General features: G+C 41.7%; 1 protein-coding gene across 1 annotated transcript; it reads left to right on the forward strand.

Moving 5' to 3' along the window:
* Positions 1–309: 309 nt before the first annotated feature.
* Positions 310–9,388, forward strand: Areg (amphiregulin). Its single transcript, XM_050150030.1, has 6 exons — positions 310–682; positions 1,732–1,941; positions 4,238–4,442; positions 5,145–5,300; positions 7,428–7,536; positions 9,160–9,388. Exons 1-5 carry the CDS (start codon positions 340–342, stop codon positions 7,519–7,521), a joined length of 1,008 nt encoding a protein of 335 aa, XP_050005987.1. The 5' UTR covers positions 310–339; the 3' UTR covers positions 7,522–7,536; positions 9,160–9,388.
* The last annotated feature ends 9,994 nt before the right edge of the window (positions 9,389–19,382 follow it).

Below are 19,382 nucleotides of genomic sequence, written 5' to 3' on the forward strand. Positions count from 1 at the left end.
ATTCCTCAGAGGGTGCTGTCCCTTAGCTTCCTTTCTCCTCCTCAAAGGCTAACTTTACTAAGTCACAGCTGCTCTTTAAGCTCCATGTCCTTAACGTGGGACTTTGTTACTCAATCGTTACTCAATCTCCGGCCTGTTATCTTGCTAACATCAACATATATGCAGAGGTTTTTCAGACTCGGTGACACTGGGACTTTGGGCTGTCAGCTCTCCAGCATCACTCCAGGTTAGAACAGTTTCTTTCCGCGTTGACAGTTCAATTCTTACTTCTTCCCGGCTGTTGTCTGTCTGCTGGGTTTGGTTGGGGTAGTAACCTCCTGCCACCTCCACCCACAGTCTATGACTTCAGGGGCGGTGACTCCCGGCGGGCCTATAAAGGCAGCAGGTGCTTACCGCACCCTCAGTCTGCTTGCACCGCTCCCTCCTGACCTGTGGCCACCGCCCCTACATCCCAAGCCAAGCCCGAGGCGCTGGCCGCTCCTGCCGCCCGGAGCCCGGCGGGCTGGGCATCCCCGCACCGGCGCTCTCTCGCTGCTCCGTGGTCCCTCTGTTCCCGCCGCCCGGTGCCGCCATCGAGTCGCTGCAGAGACCCGGTCTCTGCCGGCTCGCGCGGGACCAATGAGAACTCTGCTGCTGCCATGGGCACTCCCGGTGCTGTCGCTGCTGCTGATCTTAGGCTCAGGTGAGCACCCGCCGCCTCCAGCAGCCGCCTGGGCTGCCCCTTAAATGATGCCCAGAAATTTGTCCGCCCGGGGTGGGGGGGATAGAAACCCCCATAACTTGCTCGGTTGAAGTTGCTCCTGCTAGGAGGGTGGGAGAAGCAGACAGGAGTCTCTAGCATTTCCCAAGGACCACTAAAATCCAGCTGATGGAGACCTAAGAGGTCATTTTTTTAGGCCAGCCTTTCCTTTGACAACTGAGGAAACGGAGTCCAGACAGGTGAAGTAATTTCCACAAGAGTAGTTAATCCAGGAGAATTTGAGCAGGGTTCTTTGCCTTCTGTCTCCGTCTCTTGTGTCTAGTAATTTTACTTTTACCTTCCTAAAGCAAACTCAAAGTGCTCTAGAGAGAAGTTAAAAGCTCTGCTCTCAGTGTCATTTTGAGATTTTAAAAAAAATTAATAAATAAAGTTTAAAAAGAATAGAAAGAAAAGGCAAGGACTGGAACTCAGGGCTCCCCAACGTTGCCAGGTGTCCAACCTTTTCTCTGTGATCATAGTAGTGGATGAAGACAGTGAAAGTCCTTGCTCTTAGATGCCACTGGCACTACTTTTTAGATTTTACGCACAGATTCAACAGGAGTAAACAAGCGTTCAAATGTATCTCTCCACCCCGCCGGGGTTTAAAAAGAGGCAGGAGCGCACAGACACAAAGGCATGCAAGTTGGACGGACCTTCAGTGAGAGGCGATCAGCCATTGCCTGTTAACGCGCTTCTCCTGGATTGACTTGGCAGGGCAGTGTAAGTTGTGGAAATTAATGTAGGCAGTCTGTGGAAAAGAAAACCCAGATAAAAGGAACTCTGTAATTGGAGTGGAGCAGCTGAGTTTGCTTCTTGGCAAACTGTGAAGTTGCTTCCAAGGGTGGGTGACTCAGTCCAAAAAAAAAAAAAAAAAAAAAAAAAGCACGCGTGCCGATAGCCGCTTTGATACAAGGAGACAGCTTTCCCAGCCCCGCTCACTTAGTGAGACAAAGGCAGCCCAACTCATCTCTCTACTTATTCCTTCCCTGCAGGCCATTATGCTGCTGGGTTGAACCTCAATGACACCACCTCTGGGAAAAGTGAACCATCTTCTGGGGACCACAATGCCAGTGGACTTGCGGTTTCTGCTGTCAGTGAAATGCCCTCTGGCAGTGAACTCTCCACGGGGGACTATGACTACTCGGAGGAATATGACAACGAGCCGCACATACCCGGCTACGTGATAGATGATTCAGTCAGAGGTGAGTGGAGGAGACCGGGACAATGTCACCTACGAGATGTGCTTGAATCTTAGTGATGTGATTTCGGAAGAAACACGACTTTCCGGCTTTCTGCTGGCTTTGTAGGTGTGGTTATTGCATGTCCTTTAAAGAGCTATTGTAGGCTGCATCCTATAGGTCCAAGGCTAATCTTTGCAATTCTGGTAAGAAGAAATTAGTATTCTCATTGTTACACAGTAACTGAAGTCCAGAAAGGTTACAGGGCCCAGAGAGCAGTTGAGCCAGGACAGAACCTCTCAGTCTGCTTGATTCCAGGACATATGTTCTTTCCAATATGTGCCGCGTGCCCTCCATTCTGAGAGCAGAAGGAGTCACTAGCCACTCCTGTGGGCCTTATAGCTCAACATTTATGTCCTCTCCCCCACTCTACTGTCTTCAAATAGCAAGCATTTATCACATATAAGCGAACAGAATACATAACCATTGACCTCTAGAAATGTTAGAGAAACACAAGTATGTGTAGTTTTTATTTTTATCCAAACTAATGACCCCTGGTTTTCTCTCTTTTGCTCTTATCATACAGATTTAAAAAAAAAAAAAAACTTTTCTTTGAAATGAGAGAGAGATAAAAGCTCACTACCTTCATTTTACTTTGCATTTTGTGGGCAGAAGAGACCATTGATAAATCAGATCTAGGAGTGTCTACATCAGAGGCAGGACCAGGTGATTTCAGAGTTCTGTAAGGTGTTTTGAAACTTTCCTAGAAGCCTCTCCTTTTCCCCCTTCCTCCTCTGGAGTCTCCTAGAGCTGAGGAAGAGTGAGTGGGTGCCCTAACACAGGGTCTGGAGCAAGTGACATGAGGGATAAACCTCAATGACCATTTGGCTTCAGTGCCTTGCTTCTAAATGTTTTGTTTGTTGTTGTTTTTGCTTTTTTTTTTAAATATGTGAAAGGGGTTTAGATTAGACCATCAGGTGCCCAGGAGGTGACCTCTTGAAGACGTGTTAAGTTATTAACACTTCTGGAGTTCGAATCACTTACTAGTGCAGCCAGCGCCCAGGGCTTAGAATTGCAGCTCAGTGTCGGAAGTTGAGACTGATGGTTAAATTCGTCTGGAAGGCTGTTTACCTAAATGTGGTGGGTGTGCTGCTGGGGCCGCACTTCAGCAGAATGACTAGCATTCGGCTTGGCCTTCTAATCTCCCTGATGAAGGGGAGTGATATTCGTTTGAAACAGTTCTCCTCGAGGGCTTTTCTAACTTGCGCTTTTAATAATCAGAAGGAAGGTTCTGTGTAAACACTGCGTGGCCACCTACTAAACATTATGCCCAGTTTAGCCTTTGGTAATGCACTGAAAGCGGACTGCTGTAAGAAATTCTTACTAGCGTTTCCTTCAGACAGAAACCCTGTCTTTGACACCGCTGTCAACCTTCTGCTAACATTTCTGTTGTCTTCTGTGTGGTGAGCGCTTGCACCGCCTTTGGGCTAGCTGCGCTTTCTCTTCTTGGTGGGCTCCTTTTGCTAAATAAGTGATCGTACACACCTGCCCAAGAGGCAGCACAACAAAATGTACAACAATAGGCATCTCAAACCTTCCCTTCCCTGTCTTTAGCACGTAACTAGCTACACCTTTCATAGTCTGATAAGTTGAGGTGACACTCTGAAGCATCAGGCATAGATATTTCAGTACTATTTTAAACAGGTTGAACACAACAAAGACCCCCTCCCCCCCTGGAAGGTATTTATTGCTGTTGTTTTCAATAATACTCATTTTCCAGTTCAATACCACCCTCGAGTAGCGGCCACTAACTTCCAGCTTAAGACAGTGAGCCTAAGACACGGGTGGGGAAGGAACATGGGCAGACTCGTCTCAAACCACATTTCAGTCAATGGCATTGTCTTTTTCCAAGAGACATTGTTCGGTACAATGTAAACAAACAAGCACACAAACAGACGCAAAGTCTTAAGCACAAAGTCTTAAACGTGTCCGCTCTGTGCTTTCCAGCTGCTTATCCTAGGGCATACATGGCTTGGCTTCGCTGAACTATTTACCTCTATATCATGAGAAGCACAGTGCACCTAACTATGTACATGCTTGGGTAACATAAAAATTGCCTGGGACAGAGATTAGCAAGTACTATCTGACATCGATATTCTCTGCAGGTTTAGCATGTGAGTGTTGTGTTAAATAATGAAGCAAAAGTTGTTCTCGGTGCTGTGGATTTCTGAGTCTCGGGCGTCTCAAAGGATTCCCAAGATGAAAAGAGAATGTTGACAGTAAGTCTGACCTTAACGTGCCAAACTTTCTTTTCCTCCAGTTGAACAGGTAATTAAGCCCAAGAAAAACAAGACAGAAGAGGCCAAGACTTCAGACAAGCCCAAAAGAAAGAAAAAGGGAGGCAAAAGTGGAAAGGGCAGAAGAAACAAAAAGAAGAAAAAGAACCCGTGTGATGCCGAGTTCCAGAATTTTTGCATCCATGGTGAATGCAGATACATGGAGAACATAAAGACTGTGACCTGCAAGTAGGTTCAGAGCCACGTGAAATTCCCTCTCCCCCACCAGGCCTGAAACCCCCAGAGAAAACTGTTGACTTTTCCTGTGTGTAAACCAAGGACCGGAAACTTCATTAAAAGATTAGGTGGGAAGTAGGTAGGCTTCTTGGGCCAACAAGTGTGTCTGTGTACCCAACTAAAATGTAAGCACTTAAAAATAGGAAAAAAAAAAAATCTTCATTTGCAGGCTGTAAAAAGTAGGGCAAAGAGGCTGTAGTTTCTGACTAGTGGCATAAACCATTGTTTTATTAAGTATATAATATATATATATAGTATGTATTTATTTTAAGCCTCTTTTGCAAAAAAATTTAACTAAATCCTTAAGGTAGTTATTGCAGAGTCTTTCATGCTGTCCTTCATCCCCTAACACTGAATTAAATGAGAGTGGAATGTATTAGCAGCAAAACTAGGCATTGAAGCCATGTCGTCAGTGGGTCAAAGGAAGCACAAGGAATGACTCACTGTGTCTTCTTGGCCTATCACACTCACCCTCAAACTGATCACACTTGCTCTTAAAAACCCTTAGCTAGAATGCATTTCATGTCACGTGATTTTGCGGTATAGATGAAGGCGTGGCCCTTCGAGGTTACATTAGGTGCCTCTCATTAAGTAGTAGACCTGGAACATGCTGAACCTCTTCAATAATTGTATTTATGAAATGCGATGTCACAGCTGTCATCAAGACTACTTTGGTGAGCGGTGTGGAGAGAAATACATGAAGACTCACAGCGGGAACGACAGCGACCTATCCAAGATCGCATTAGTGGTCATAACCGTCTTTGTCTCCGTCATAATCCTCGCAGTTATTGGCATCGTTGTCACCATCCAGTAAGTACAGCACCACTCAAGAGTTAACTCTTGGCAGCATTTCTGCCAGGCTCTACTGTCATATTCTACGTGAGTTATTTTATAGCATGTGACCCTTGAGCAGAGTATAATTAAACTTTGCATTACTTTGCCTACCATTGAAATGACATATAAAACCATTTTTTCAAAGCTAGAATTTTTTATCTTAAAAATTGATATTTTTATTACATATTATACTTTTAGTGATGGTTATTTCTTAATCTCAAAACATGCTAGTATTGTCTGTGACGACTTTTAACGTAAGCATAAAGCTTCTCAGAAACTAATTAGGGTCACATAAGTAATTAGGGTCACATTAGGCTCATAGCCCAAACGCACTTCTCCAGCATTAAAAACATAGTTCTAGAGGGCTTCAGAGCAGCAGTCGGGGAAAGTTAGGTCCCTTCTCACAGCACAATGCTAAGCTCTGAGCTTGTAATTTCTTGGCATGCGCTCATTGGTTTGTAGCTTAGACCTGTTTCTGTCCTTATTGGGTATTATAGTGTGGGAATGCATTAAGTAACAAAGCGAAACATTTCCTCCTGATGCCATGGTGTGGGCAGCAAGGACAAACTTTGTGACTGTGGTCCTCCCACAGCATCTTCCCTGGGCAACACGCCTCGCTTCAGGACCAAAGAATGTCCCCACTAGCCTGTTCTGACGGGTACATCAGCTTGGTATTGTCCCCCAGACAAAAGTCTCTGGGTAGGGGAAGCTGGAGGAGGGCCCGCGAGGCTCTGGAATGACTCACCGCTGCTGGGGCTTGGGAAAAGCAGTGGGTTCATTATTCTAATTTTAGGTCTTGGTAAATTACTCTAACAACTGGATTGTGTACACAATCCATCACTGCCGTTCTTCAGGATATGGGACTTATCTCCTGCCATTGTTTATTATTATATCAAATTCAGATCAGATAGAGATCAAATAACAGGTAAAAGCTATTTTATGAAGCACATGGAGTTTGATGTGCAGTTTAGATTTGTTTTGCACACCTGGAATGTCTTCTAGTGCCTCAAGCCAGGTATGCAAATGCATTTAGGAGTGAAACCCCAGCGAATCACTAATATTTGTCATGGAGAAATAGAAAATAAGATGTCAGCTAAAGATGTTTCCCAGTGGTTCAGCTTGCAGTTGTTCATCCTTCAGTGCCTGCTAACCCTCTGGCAGGATGGAGAATGACCATTGTTCTATGTTGGCTCTCTGTTTTCTTTGTGGCTGTGATGGGGCTAGAGCTCAGGACCTCACACATGTGGGCCAAGTACTCAGAGACTGACAGGTTCTACTTCTTTGCCACAAGATCCGTGTTTCCCCAAGCTCTCCTTGAATTTGTGATCTTCCCGTCGTGGTTTCTGGAGTAGCTGGGATAGTAGGCCTGTGCCATCAGCCTGGCTCTATTCTATCACTGTTAAGAAGTGATTTTTTTTCTCTTTTCTCTCAAATTCTTATTATATTTGAAACAAACAATACTAATCTTAAGCCATGTCTACTGAGCATTTTTTCCCAATAAATGAAGGGAATAATTTTTCTTAAACATAACAAAGTTCTTTTGGATTTAAAGGCAATGTTTGGTGGGATGACCCGGGAACCACTGAAAGTAGTGGACAACATCCCCACCCCCAATTTTAAGCTGTGGGCTTTTAAAAATAGAATGCAGTAATAAATAAAATTAGAAGGAAACATTTATATTTGGAAATAAAACACATATTGTTTTGTAAACATTCAAAAATTCTAGCAATTTAAACTCACTTAATAGAACCTTAAATTCATTCCTATATATTCATTTATGTTCATGGGGTCCTTCTATTGTACACCAATCACCCCCCAATGCTTAATCCTTCAGGAGTAACCACAAAAGACATGGCTATGTTCTACTGTGTGAAAGTTTTCATTGTGAATACACACTTACACTTTGGTGTTTTAGACATGTGTTTATATAGTGACACCCCGAGTGTCCCTCTGAAAAAGAATATTGGACCAGATACCGAGTCGTGTTAGGTTTCGGTTTAGTGATTGTCTGTAAGAGTCACAGGAAGGAAGTCCCCATCATGAAAATCCCTATTGTATAGGTTGGTAGGATGTGCTAACAGTGGGGTTCTGTCTTCTCCAAAGGCTTCGAAAACGATACTTCAAGGAATATGAAGGAGAAGCTGAGGAGCGGAAGAAGCTTCGACAGGAAATGGGAAATGTGCACGTCATAGCCTAGCTGAAGACAGTCCAGGTTTGGCCATTAGAATTCACCTGCCCGTTAGATGATCACAGCACTTATCTCAAGACAGAGGAGGAATCTGTTCTTAACCATGAGTCCACACGAACACTGTTAGGCTTTCAGGAAGACTGACTTCAGCCTTGTGAAGACTAAGTGTTTAATCATTGCTCAAAGGAATGTAGATATGGGGAACTCCAGTCCTGTTCTTAAAGAACATAATGCTTAATAGATGGAGAAAAGCTGTAAAGGATCAGAGCACTGAGGACTGTGAGACAGAAAAGAAGAAAGGAAGGAAGGAAGGAAGGAAGGAAGGAAGGAAGGAAGGAAGGAAGGAAGGAAGGAAGGAACTGCTAGGAAATGTCCTGCACCCAAAATGACCTTCTGAGTTGGGAAGAACCTATGAAATCAGGAGAGCAATTATGAAGAAAGATTGGCAATACTGAGAGATTAATGGGTCATTTTAGGAACATAGAATTGGCCTCATTCCGCTGATTGTTGGGTGAGATAAGGGAGTAATGACAGGGTGGGCTCACACCAGGGAGGACCAAGAGGAGCTTATCCCATGAGAGGAGATCCTTCTGGAGACAAGAATTTGAAGGTTCCTTTAAGGAAAGGGAGGGGCACACATTTGAGAGGGGTTTGGTAAAAATCTAGAATTTGATTTTCAAGCAGGGAGAGCTAAGTACGCTTAGTAAAGAGCTAATGAAGATGTCAGAGAGGAGGGAGGCAGAGAACTCGGATCCTCAGACACTAGGAGAGATAACACTCTGCCCCAACCCACTTTTTCTGCCTTCGGTGAAGTCGTTACTTGAGATGATTTGTAAATACGATGTTCCTATATGCTCCTTAAGTCTACTGAATCATAAGTACTTTTTGTTTTGTTTTTTTGTTTTGTTTTGTTTTGTTTTTGAGACAGGGTTTCTCTGTGTAACAACCCTAGCTGTCCTGGAACTAGCTTTTGTAGACCAGACTGGCCTCGAACTCACAGAGATCTACCTACCTCTGCCTCCTGAGTGCTGGGATTAAAGGTGTGAACCACCACCGCCTGGCCATAAATTCTATTTTTAATGAATATTCTAGATGATCATAACTCATGAAATGACTAACTGTTCATGCCAATGTTATACTCAGTATTCATTGCCCCTTCGAGAAATCTTTCACTTATGTGCTTAAATTACAACTCGATGCATATAGAAGTGTGGAATAGGACATTAACATGCTGTACTGGCATGTGGTGGCTGCCTATTAACTGGTAGCTACTGTTATTATAGCCCTGGTACCAATTATCCTAAATTAACTGTCTATCATAAACACTGAGACACTTAATCTTAGTTTTTAATTATGTCTAACAGTGTATATTCGGTTTGGAAAACTGTTTTTCTTAACTCCAGTTGCCTCTTTTATTAAGCAAGGTTTTAAATGGCGTGAACACTTGCAGTTTCCACATAGTCATACACTTTAAGAAGAAATGAAATATGAAGTCCCCAACCAAAGTGGCAGTTTTCTATGAGAACATCCAACATGTCTCCTAGGACATCCCAGAAAAGCGAAACTGACAGAAATTCTGATTCTTAGAAATTGTCTTGAAGCTGCATTGGACTGGAGCTTATCTTTGATATGTTTCTTTCCTCACAGGGTAAGAGTCACGTCACTGCCAAGTCACAAGCACAGATCGGTCCTCTTTTTGATGAAGGAAGTGAGCCTCCCGATGGTTTCAGTCTTTCAATCACCGCTCTTCATGAGAGTCTTATTTCTGTACATAAACAGCTGTGTGGAGATGAAGTATTTTTTCATGTTGTAAATAATTTATTTAATATTTAAGTGTTATTTATTTTATAGCTCATTAAACTTTTTTAAACAAACAGATTGAGAGTTTGAATATTAGTTTTGAAGTCATGATTCTCCAGCTTATAGATATGGGTGCCTCACCTGGCTTCAAAGAGTACTCTAAAGGAGAAAACTCTAGTCCCCTCATTTACAAACACTAGCAGTTGTGATAATAGTGATTCCAAACTGACCTTTCCTATTCCATGTAGGACTTACATGAAATTATATAAACACCTGAAACACACATGAACACACACATATGCACATATACACATGCACACATGTGTGCACACATATTTCCGTGTTCACGCTCCCTGTTCATTGCTGTGATCAGCATAGACAAAGAGACAGGAATGCCTGGAAAATTACAAAAGTCACTTTTCAAGAGAACCAGCAAACATTTGCAGAAGAGACTTCCTTTCCTAACACAGTATATATTCATAGAAATCCAACACCATCTCTTCCCTCCACTTGCTAGGGTTCTCATAGTTTGTGTGCTTGTTTGGATGGTGCTGTTTTATGATCATTAAAGCTAAGGGGCCATAAACAATGTAGTGCCTGGCTGGTAGTTATATGCATATAAAATGAAGGAACCTCCATAATGGGGTGGCAGTTTGAGAATGGAATGATCATCATTTAGCAGTAATCATATTGACTGTCATGAACAGAAGTGCCGTAAGCATCAATAGTTCATCCAGCTCTGACGTACCAGCAAATCATTGCCCATTGATCACAACACCATTGGTTCCTAGCCTCAGCTACACATGTCACTTAAAGAAGTTGAAAGTCTCTGAGCACTCAGATAACCCCTCCCACTCCATGCTGCTGACTTGAGTGGGCTGGAGGGAATTATGTCATCTGTATTTATAAAAGATTCGTAAATGTTTATTATATATCGCCAATGTTGACTCTTTGATTTACTTCTGTTGATCATCTTTAGCATACATCTCTCTTGGTCTTATTCACCCAATATGCACTCCAGCTGGATGCAGTGCAATGCCAGGGATGCAGGACAGCCAAGTAATGGCTTGGACACATTTCCCACCTCACTGGTGAGAGCGGTGTGTCTTTTCAATGCAGTTTCAGAAGCAACCAGCTGAGACATGCCCCAGGAATCCATGCTCCCAGCCAGCCCATCTTGGAGGAGTCAGGCGAGTCCTTCCTCCAGAGATACTACCTGATACTGTCCTTGAAGAATGAATAGGTAGGAAGCTATGCTTCAGGCATCACCTACTACAACAACAAAGAAATGACAGCCACCAAAGAGTATGCTCTGGCAAAGAATATAGTTCACTGTTGAAACTGGAGTCAAGAGAGGTCTAGAAACGGTGAGGGAGGTGAAGGCAGAGTCACACAGGACTTTTAACTTAAGCTAAGATGTGGAACACAACTGGACAGAAATCAGGGTGATTTACAATCCAGATAGGGCATGAAAGCACTGTCTTGGTGAGAGACTTATCCAAACCCAGAGGTCAAATGACCAGCCTGGAAAGCGGTGAAAATATTCTATGTGAAAAATTAATGTCTACACCTGGGAAGAAGAGAAACTTGACATGGATTTCAAGCTTTGTTTATTTAGATTGAACATAAAAACAAGGCTATTCATTATAAAAAAAAAAATATGAAAGCAATGAGGTAGTAAGGGAAACAAGAACTGATCCTGAAATGATACCCCAAGTTTTTGGATGTAGCGGTCAGGTGACTAGGGACTCTATGAGTTAAAAAGTAGAAAATCCCTTGGAATGGCTTACTAAGTTTTTCAGAATACAAGCAAGAATTCCATGAACCCTTGGCAGAAGAACATGTCTCCCTTTCTACAGTCTCCTGTAGTCAAGGTGTTTGTTGAGCAGGGAAGATTCTATCAGATCATGTGGCATGTTGTTAGTGCCCTCACTCATATATAAGATATCTAAGTAGCCTGTTTATAGCTTGAAAACCTAAATAAGATGATTTTTTGTTGGATCTACTTGTGTTACCTCTATAAAAATTCCCTGTTGTTTCCCTTCCCCATCATCTCTTAAAAGATGACTGATCTCTTGTTTATGATGTGCACACACTACTTGGCAAACACAGAAGAAGACGTGTCAGTTAGATAAATCTGGGAGATACACAGTTAATGCTGGATGTTCCACTTTAGCCAAAACAGTGACTCCACTCTCTGAGAAGGCTGCCATTCAATTAACTGGATAACAGCTACGTGCATGTTTTGCCCAAGATAAAAATAGTTTGGATTAGATTAGAATATTATTCCTTCTTGGAGTGAAATTTTACTAATTCTAGGATTCAATACTTAATTCAATCCATTACTTCAGTGCATAGGCTCAGAGCTAAGTCTATGGCTAAATGTAGTTTCAGATAAATAAGAAACAAATTCCTACAGTGATTGCTGTCTTATCCCTGAGTGTCTCCAGCACTGAGGCACCATGGGAGTTAAGTACGATATCAACTAGGTTCTCTGCTTTCTTCACATCTAGTAAGTTCCCTAATTTCATATGGTGTGTGTGTGCGCGTGCGTGTGTGCGTGCACGTGTGTGTGTGTGTGTACTGCAGTTCAAAAATCATGAGTTTTTGTTGAGCTTACTTTACTTGCATGAAGCCCTCCTCCTGGACAGTATGTCTACCTTCGACTCTCTTACTTGCCCCCAGGGAGGTAAGCTTTCCCTACTATATAATATCCAAAAACTTCCAGTTAAGTTCTAATTTTTGTAGCTCTTTAATTAATATTTCTCCTGCCAGTGATCTCAAAGATTAAATCCTGAGGGCAGGTACTGAATCTCTCCCACTCCTCAATGAATATGCCTTAATTGACAAATTAAAAGGTGAGGAATATCACATCACTACCTTGTAAAATTCTCATTATTACAGAAAGCATTTTGCCCCCAGGAGAACTGTATGGAGGCTAAATTGATAATGTCTACACTGCTCAATAAAAAAATCATTTTGTGGATTGTGGACTAACAATAATTTCCCAGTGGAACTAAGGGTTTGTAAAATTATACACAATTTCCAATCAGTTTTCATGGGTCTTAGGCTGCTATTCAATCCAGGGGAAGTCTCTGGGATCTGCAATGGTCTTTGCCACTAGGAATGACTGTTTCTTTCATTTGTTCAACTAGTATATCTTTTGTTAGCATAAAATACCCTTGTGCCACATGAAATACATTGTGCCTGTTGAGTTCACTTGCAAGAATAATGTGTCTGTGCCTTAAGAGCTGCAACTCATTAAAGACAATCAGAGGAGATGAATTAGTCTAACAAAAGACGGTCAGCATCTTACCTGTGATTTCATTACCAGCAAGTATACGATTTCATATAAAATAGACCAGAGTGGGATTTTCTTATTACAGTCAAGAAAAGTGTTTATGTGCAAAACCTATTATACTTTAAAGGCTGGGAGAAAGTTAACATATTTCCTAAGCATCTTAACACCAGAACCATAACCTACTGAAGAATTTAAACTTTGTAGCAACCAATAGTTGCTTCTGTAAGATTAAGAAAAATGAGGGGAGGAGGGCTGGGGAGATGACTCAGTGGGTGTAGTGTTTACTGTGTGAGCAAGAAGACCTGAGTTTGCATTCCTAGCAATCACCAAACATCTGGACAGGCAGCATACATCTGTAACCCCAGCGTGGAGGACAAAGACGGGCAGGTCCCTGGAGCTTGATAACCAGACAGTTTAAGCTAATCAATGAGATTCAGATTCAGTGCGAAACCCTGTCAAATATCAGATAGGAGACCAATGTCACCGTCTGGCCTCTATGTGGATGTGTGGAAGCATGTACCACATGAATAAGCATATCCCCTACACACGAACATACATACCACAGGGATAGCCATTGTCACTACTATAATTTAGAAAGAAAATGAACATAAGACATGTAAGATTTTGCAGAAAAGAAACAGGCCTGACAGAATTAACAGACCAATTTAATGCCATCGTAGAATCTCATGACATTTCCAGATCCAAAATTTCTAATTTCTCCACAATGATGAATTACCTCAATAAGAAAACAAAAGCACAATAGCATTAAAACATTTCAGTGAACTTATAAGACATTGTGTATTAACAATAAACAAAAATGTTATTAAAAATATTTTAAGCCTGGAGCAACAGCTTAGCAGTTAAGAGAACTTGCTGCTTTTCCAGAGGAGCTGGTTCAATTTCCAGCACCCACAGGGCAACTTACTACTGTCTGTGACTCTAGTCTTAGGGGATCCCTGCCCTCTCTGGGTTTTTGTGGGCATTGGATAGATACACAAATAGTTCACAGACAAGCATGCAAGCAAAACACTCACACACAAAGAAAACTTAATAAATTATTAAGGAAATATTTTAGAAACCTATTAAAGGGAAACAGAAAATGTCAGTCATGGACAGACATTATTTTGAACAAACTTTTATGCTGTAAAGAGGTAAACTATCTCTCATAAGTGATCTTTAAATTTAATAAAATATTAATAAAATTGCAAGTGGATTTTTTTTTAGAACCTTGTCTTAATTAGGGTTTCTATTGCTGCAACAAAACACCATTACCAAAAAGTAAGGAGGGGAGGAAAGAACTTATTTGGCTTACATTTCTGTATTGTTGTTCATCCTCAAAGGAAGTCAGAAATAGCACTCAAATAGGGTGGGAACCTGGAGGCAAGAGCTGATGGAGAGGCCTCGGCGGGGTGCTGCTTTCTCACTTGTTCCCCATGGCTTGCACAGCCTGCTGTTTTATAGAACCCAGGACCACTGGTCCAGGGATGACATAAGCCACTATGGGCTTGACCCTCCTCCATCAATCACTAATTAACAAAATGTCTTACACGTGGATCTTCTGGAGGCATTGTCTCAATTGAGGCTCCATCCTTTTAAATAACTCTAGTTTGTGTGTCAACTGGACATGAGATCAGTCAGCACAAATCTTAAACATAATTTTAAAATTTGCATGTGAAAATAATATACACAAATGCTGGTGTTCTTAGGAACAAATCAAGAAGGATCCTTGACTCCCCGTGTCTTTAAACATTACTGGGTGTCAGTTGTTCTGGAGCTGCCACTGTGGTAGGAACTTGGCCAGCTGCTGAAGGAATGGAGCAGAGTAGCCTCTGTGTGAAGAAGCAGAACACAGATAACTCAGAGGCAATAATCACAAGATAAAACAAGTCCTAGGGGAGCATAGAGAAGAAACAGCTGCTCAGCCAATGCTGGAGAGAAAAGTCTTACAAAGAGGGTTAAGTGAAAGCAGGTGACTATGGCCCAGGATGGCCCCAAATGGGTTCCACAAAAAGAAAGCTCCAAATGGGAAACCATAAAGTAAAATGCAAAATAATGTAAGGGGGTGTCAAGGTGTGAATTGGTAGTGGGAAGAAATTAAAATCAAACCCTCTCATCTAAAAGGCTTAAAGGGGAAATTCCACTGCTTTAAAACTTATATAAAAATCAGTAAGTTCGATTAAAAGAAGCATTGAACAGTTAATATAAGGAAAGAAGAGTTATGTATACAATTAAAAAATGATAGTGATGTTTACGGGATGACTAAAAAGATCAACAATAAAATATATGATCTCTAATTTAAGGGTGAAAGGCTATAAAGAAGAGAGTCTGAGAATTGATAGGAATGTGGATGGGTCTGTGTCGCTTTACTGAGGATTAGAAATGGTGACACCCTCCTCCAGATGACTCTAGTCCCAAGCTAGCGAACACAGAGCATGGGTGGGATTTTTGTTTCCACTCACATTCTTGCCTGGGTATTCCTTTGTGAATACACCTCACACATCTGCACAAGATGTCTTTGCATACACAGATGCTCAAACTTTTGAGAATCAGAAAGACAAGTCAGAAATATAGAACAATAACAAGACGTCACTTTATAGCCATTAGAGATAAGAGAAAAAGAGGAGAAGGACAAAGAAGATGAAGGTGGCAGCAAAACATTGGCAGAGATTGTGATTGTAAGAACCCTTCAATGCTGCTGTTGGGCTAAGCCAGGAATTACCATCACTGGATCTTCTTGTTCATCTTTCTTATGGAAGTAAAACTCTCTCTCTCTCTCTCTCTCTCTCTCTCTCTCTCTCTCTCTCTCTCTCTCTCTCTCTCTATCTCTCTTGCCTCATTAATTGTCTAATTGAAGAGAGGTAGCTGAACCTGGCTAGGAGCACAGGTTGTGGCCTCCAACTTCAGCTCAGTCACAAATATACTGTATTTTTCAGAATGAATATTCCATGGAGGTATGAGGGCTGGAAATGAGGCCACTATGAGGATGTTCATTGCAGCAATGTTCATGTGACTGGGGTTCAAATCCAATCTGTGCATCCATCCCTGGGTAATTCAAAAGCAAAGCATATGGGTACATTGGAAAGTATTGTACTGTAGTAGAAGACTGTTCTTTCATTTTCTGACCCAGACCCAAATAGTCACACAGAAACTGTATTAATTATAACACTGCTTGGCCAATAGCTTAGGCATATTTCTAACTAACTCTTACATCTCAAATTAACTCATTTCTATTAATCTATGTATCACCACAAGGCCATGGCCTACAAGTATGGTTCTGCCTGGCAGCTGACGTCTTCCTCCTTCAGCAGCTACATGGTGTCTCTTTGACTCCGCCTACTCTCTCTCTATATCTCTTCCAACCTAGCTGTATTCTGCCCTGTGATAGGCCCAAACAGCTTTATTTATTAACCAATAAGAGCAACACATATACAGAAGGACATCCACATCACTACACAACTGTTAGAAGCAAAGAATGTATGTTCATGGCAATAGGAGGTGGCTTATTTTTTAGATTAACATTTAAAAAAATGGTGCTGAACCAAGTAGGTCAGAAATAAGCCAATATAGTTCATATTTACTTATCCTAACTAAATAAGCATTACAGCTTTACACTGGAATACAATACTTCAGCTGTCTGATCGTAAAGAAAAGGCATTAGGAACAGAGAAGTAAAGGGAAAGTTAAGAAAAACAGCTAAATAAGGTAGCAATGTCAGCAGTGTGTTATGAACTGAGACAATGTCAGTTCACCCCTTTGCACCCACCTTCATAGATAAACTAGGTAGCTGACTTCAATGAGATGGTACCGTTTAATAATAGTTGAGCCTGGGGTCAAAGGGACAATCACAGTATGGGGCTATGGGTAAAATGCTGGTGTGAAAAGAAGCTTGACCCATTTGGAATACATGATGAGGTTGGGGTAAGGAAAAGAAGACAAGGCAAGACTTTGCAAGGGACTTGAAAATGTTTAGAATTTTGGATTAGGGTAACGGAAAAGAACAGATTGATATAAGAGAAGAATGTTTCAAGGTGTAATTAACATACCATGATGCCCTGGGAAAAAATGAGAAGGACAGGAATGAACCAAAGGGACCAGTTGATGAGGCCACTTTTTCAGCAGGTAAAGAGATGACCGAAGTAGCTGGAATTAGGGTGGTGGCAGTGGCAATGGAGAGAAATAGGAAGTACCACAAGAATGAGAAGGGCCTGATCAAAGTCAGGGAATTTGGGAAAATCAATAACTCTAGTTGGGTGTTTCAAAATGTTCAAATACATCATTAAAGCATAATTATTTTATTATTCTAGAGAAAATGAAATCTTTCCACTCTTCCAATCTTTTATAGGTTGACTTTTGTTTTATTAAATAAGAAATATTTGAGAGTGTCTAACAGTAGACATTACTAACCTGAATTTCTGAATTTTCAGTCGGGAAAATCACTTGAACTACAAGCATGACTCAATCTGTTTCATAAGAGAGTGAGCAGCAGGGACAGCATCTGTAAGATGTGGAGACATCAGACTAAATAACCCTTATCATCTCTTCCGAAGTTGAGCCAGTATTCACTCAATAAAATCAGTGGGCAGTGCCAGCTGTGATGGCACACATCTGTGTTCCCACCACTGGAGAAGGTCAGGCCCCCAGGAGGATCCTAGCTGTGATGGCACCCATCTGTGGTCCCAACACTGGAGAAGGTCAGTCCCCTAGGAGGAGCCTAGGTGGCAGACAAGCCTAGCCAACTTAGTGAGACCCTGTCAAAAAAAATAAAAAAATAAAAAAAACAACAAAACCAACAACAAAAAAAAACCCACCTCAATTGTTGCTAAAACAAGGGAGTAAAACACGAAGGCATGGTTCCTATGGTAAATGCTTACAGCTGTGGTGGGTGGGATCAGCTTCCAGTTATCTTCCTAAAGCACTCCATCTTGAATTACCTTCTATCAAGTAACTTCAATTATTCTTATACAAGCTCATGTTTGTGTCAGCTTTCCAATGCTACCAAAAAATTCCCCGGTAAGTGTTAGTCCTTATCAAATGTTCTCTCTTACTGTGTATCTGGGGCAAGGCAGCACCTCATAGTGATGAGTAGGAGAGGACACCCTGTGATACCTGTAAGGATGCTGAGAGGGATGCCAAAAGCTCAGATTCTCTCTAGTCTTCCCTATGGCGTGATGCAATGACCTAAGACTTCACCCAAGGCCTCACCTTTGAAGATGCCACAACTCCCCAGTAGAGCCATGGATTAGAGATCAAGCCTTTAACACACAGGCCTTTGGGAGACATCCAAATGACAGCAACAGTAAATGCTGAAATTTAGGGAGAAAGAAAATAAAAGTCAAGGCCAGTTCCACCAAATAAACATATCACTTATATTTTGATGTATATTACTTCAAATACTTTATCAACATATATCTGTTTTGAAATAATTATTACCCTGACTACTTCATTGAACAACTATATTGCATATATGTATATATGATTTCCATGTTATTAAATACTACTCCAAAATACAACTTTTAATACTGTAGTGTATCTCATTAATTATCTAAATCTAGATAATTTTGCAAGAAAGTTATGGGATGTAGTGTGAATACGATTTTCTAAATAGTACTTGTGATATATACATATATAATAAAGTGTTATGGCTAGGACAGTGAAGTTTGCTTTGGTAAAGAACAGCTAACGTTGAGTGTCAAATGAGCTGTAATCAACATCTGTGTATAAATCCATTTATTCCTTACAACTCTGTTAAATAGTAACTGTCATGCATGAAGCTTCTGAGGCCCAGGTCTTGCAGTGCTGCTGAGGGACACAGTGGCAGACTCAGGATTGCAAGTCTGGAGTCAAACTCCTTCTCTGTCCTCTGGAGCACCACAGGACTGCTCTCTGAGGCATGAGACCAAGATCTCAGGGGATAAAGGACAGACACAAGAAACCTTCGCTTATGGTTAGTGCAAAGGCTATATTTTCAGGTTTACTGGATATACTTCCAAGGGTTCATGGGAAAACACGTGGCAAGAGGCATTCATCGCACTTCCTGTTAGCAAGGAAGGCTGACTCTACAAGGGTATTTCCAAAACAGCAAGTGACTGACCCTTCATAATGGAGTATTTCTATTTTCTCCCTTCCCCTTGTGATAGAACTAATGTTTGTGGCTTCCTTAGTGTTTTACATTGCAGCCTTTCACCCCACTGTGATGTTGCTAGGAGGTAAGGCCCTTAGCGGGTACTGGTGAAGTTTTAGGTGGGGTTAGATGAACTCATGAGAATGGAGTTTTTATGTCGGGACTTCTTGTAAGAAGAGGGAAAGAGCACACATTCTTCTCTGTCAGCTGCAGACACAAGGACAAGGTGGGTGCTTGCTGTCTAGGGAGAAGGCTGGCGAAAGACCTCCGGAGCGCGGAGACTCTCACTCAAGTCTCAGGATAGCACGACCCCCCAGGAACTCACTAGAGACTGTCCTTGCTGCAGTCACACAAGGTTTATTGACAGGACAGGAGCCAGTGCACCAGGGTTGAAACTCATTTCCCATGCAGGGGTAGAGAGTTTGACCCCGAGTAGATGGAAGAAGGGGTATTTAAGGGAAGAAACCACAACCCAATAATCCAAAAGGGGTAGGGAGGACATCATTGGAAAATTCTGAAAATACCAGTGATAATCATAAGGGGGTAACTCCCTATTTCTCAAGATTATTCTCAAGATTATAATCTAACTTTATCTTCAGCTAGTTCCTGAAACAGAGTCACTGAACCGGCTAACCTAGATTTTTGGCT

Source organism: Alexandromys fortis, unplaced genomic scaffold (assembly GCF_014885135.2).
Source record: "Alexandromys fortis isolate MF-2015 unplaced genomic scaffold, M_Fortis_MF-2015_v1.1 scaffold_0, whole genome shotgun sequence".
NCBI classification, from domain to species: Eukaryota; Metazoa; Chordata; class Mammalia; order Rodentia; family Cricetidae; genus Alexandromys; species Alexandromys fortis.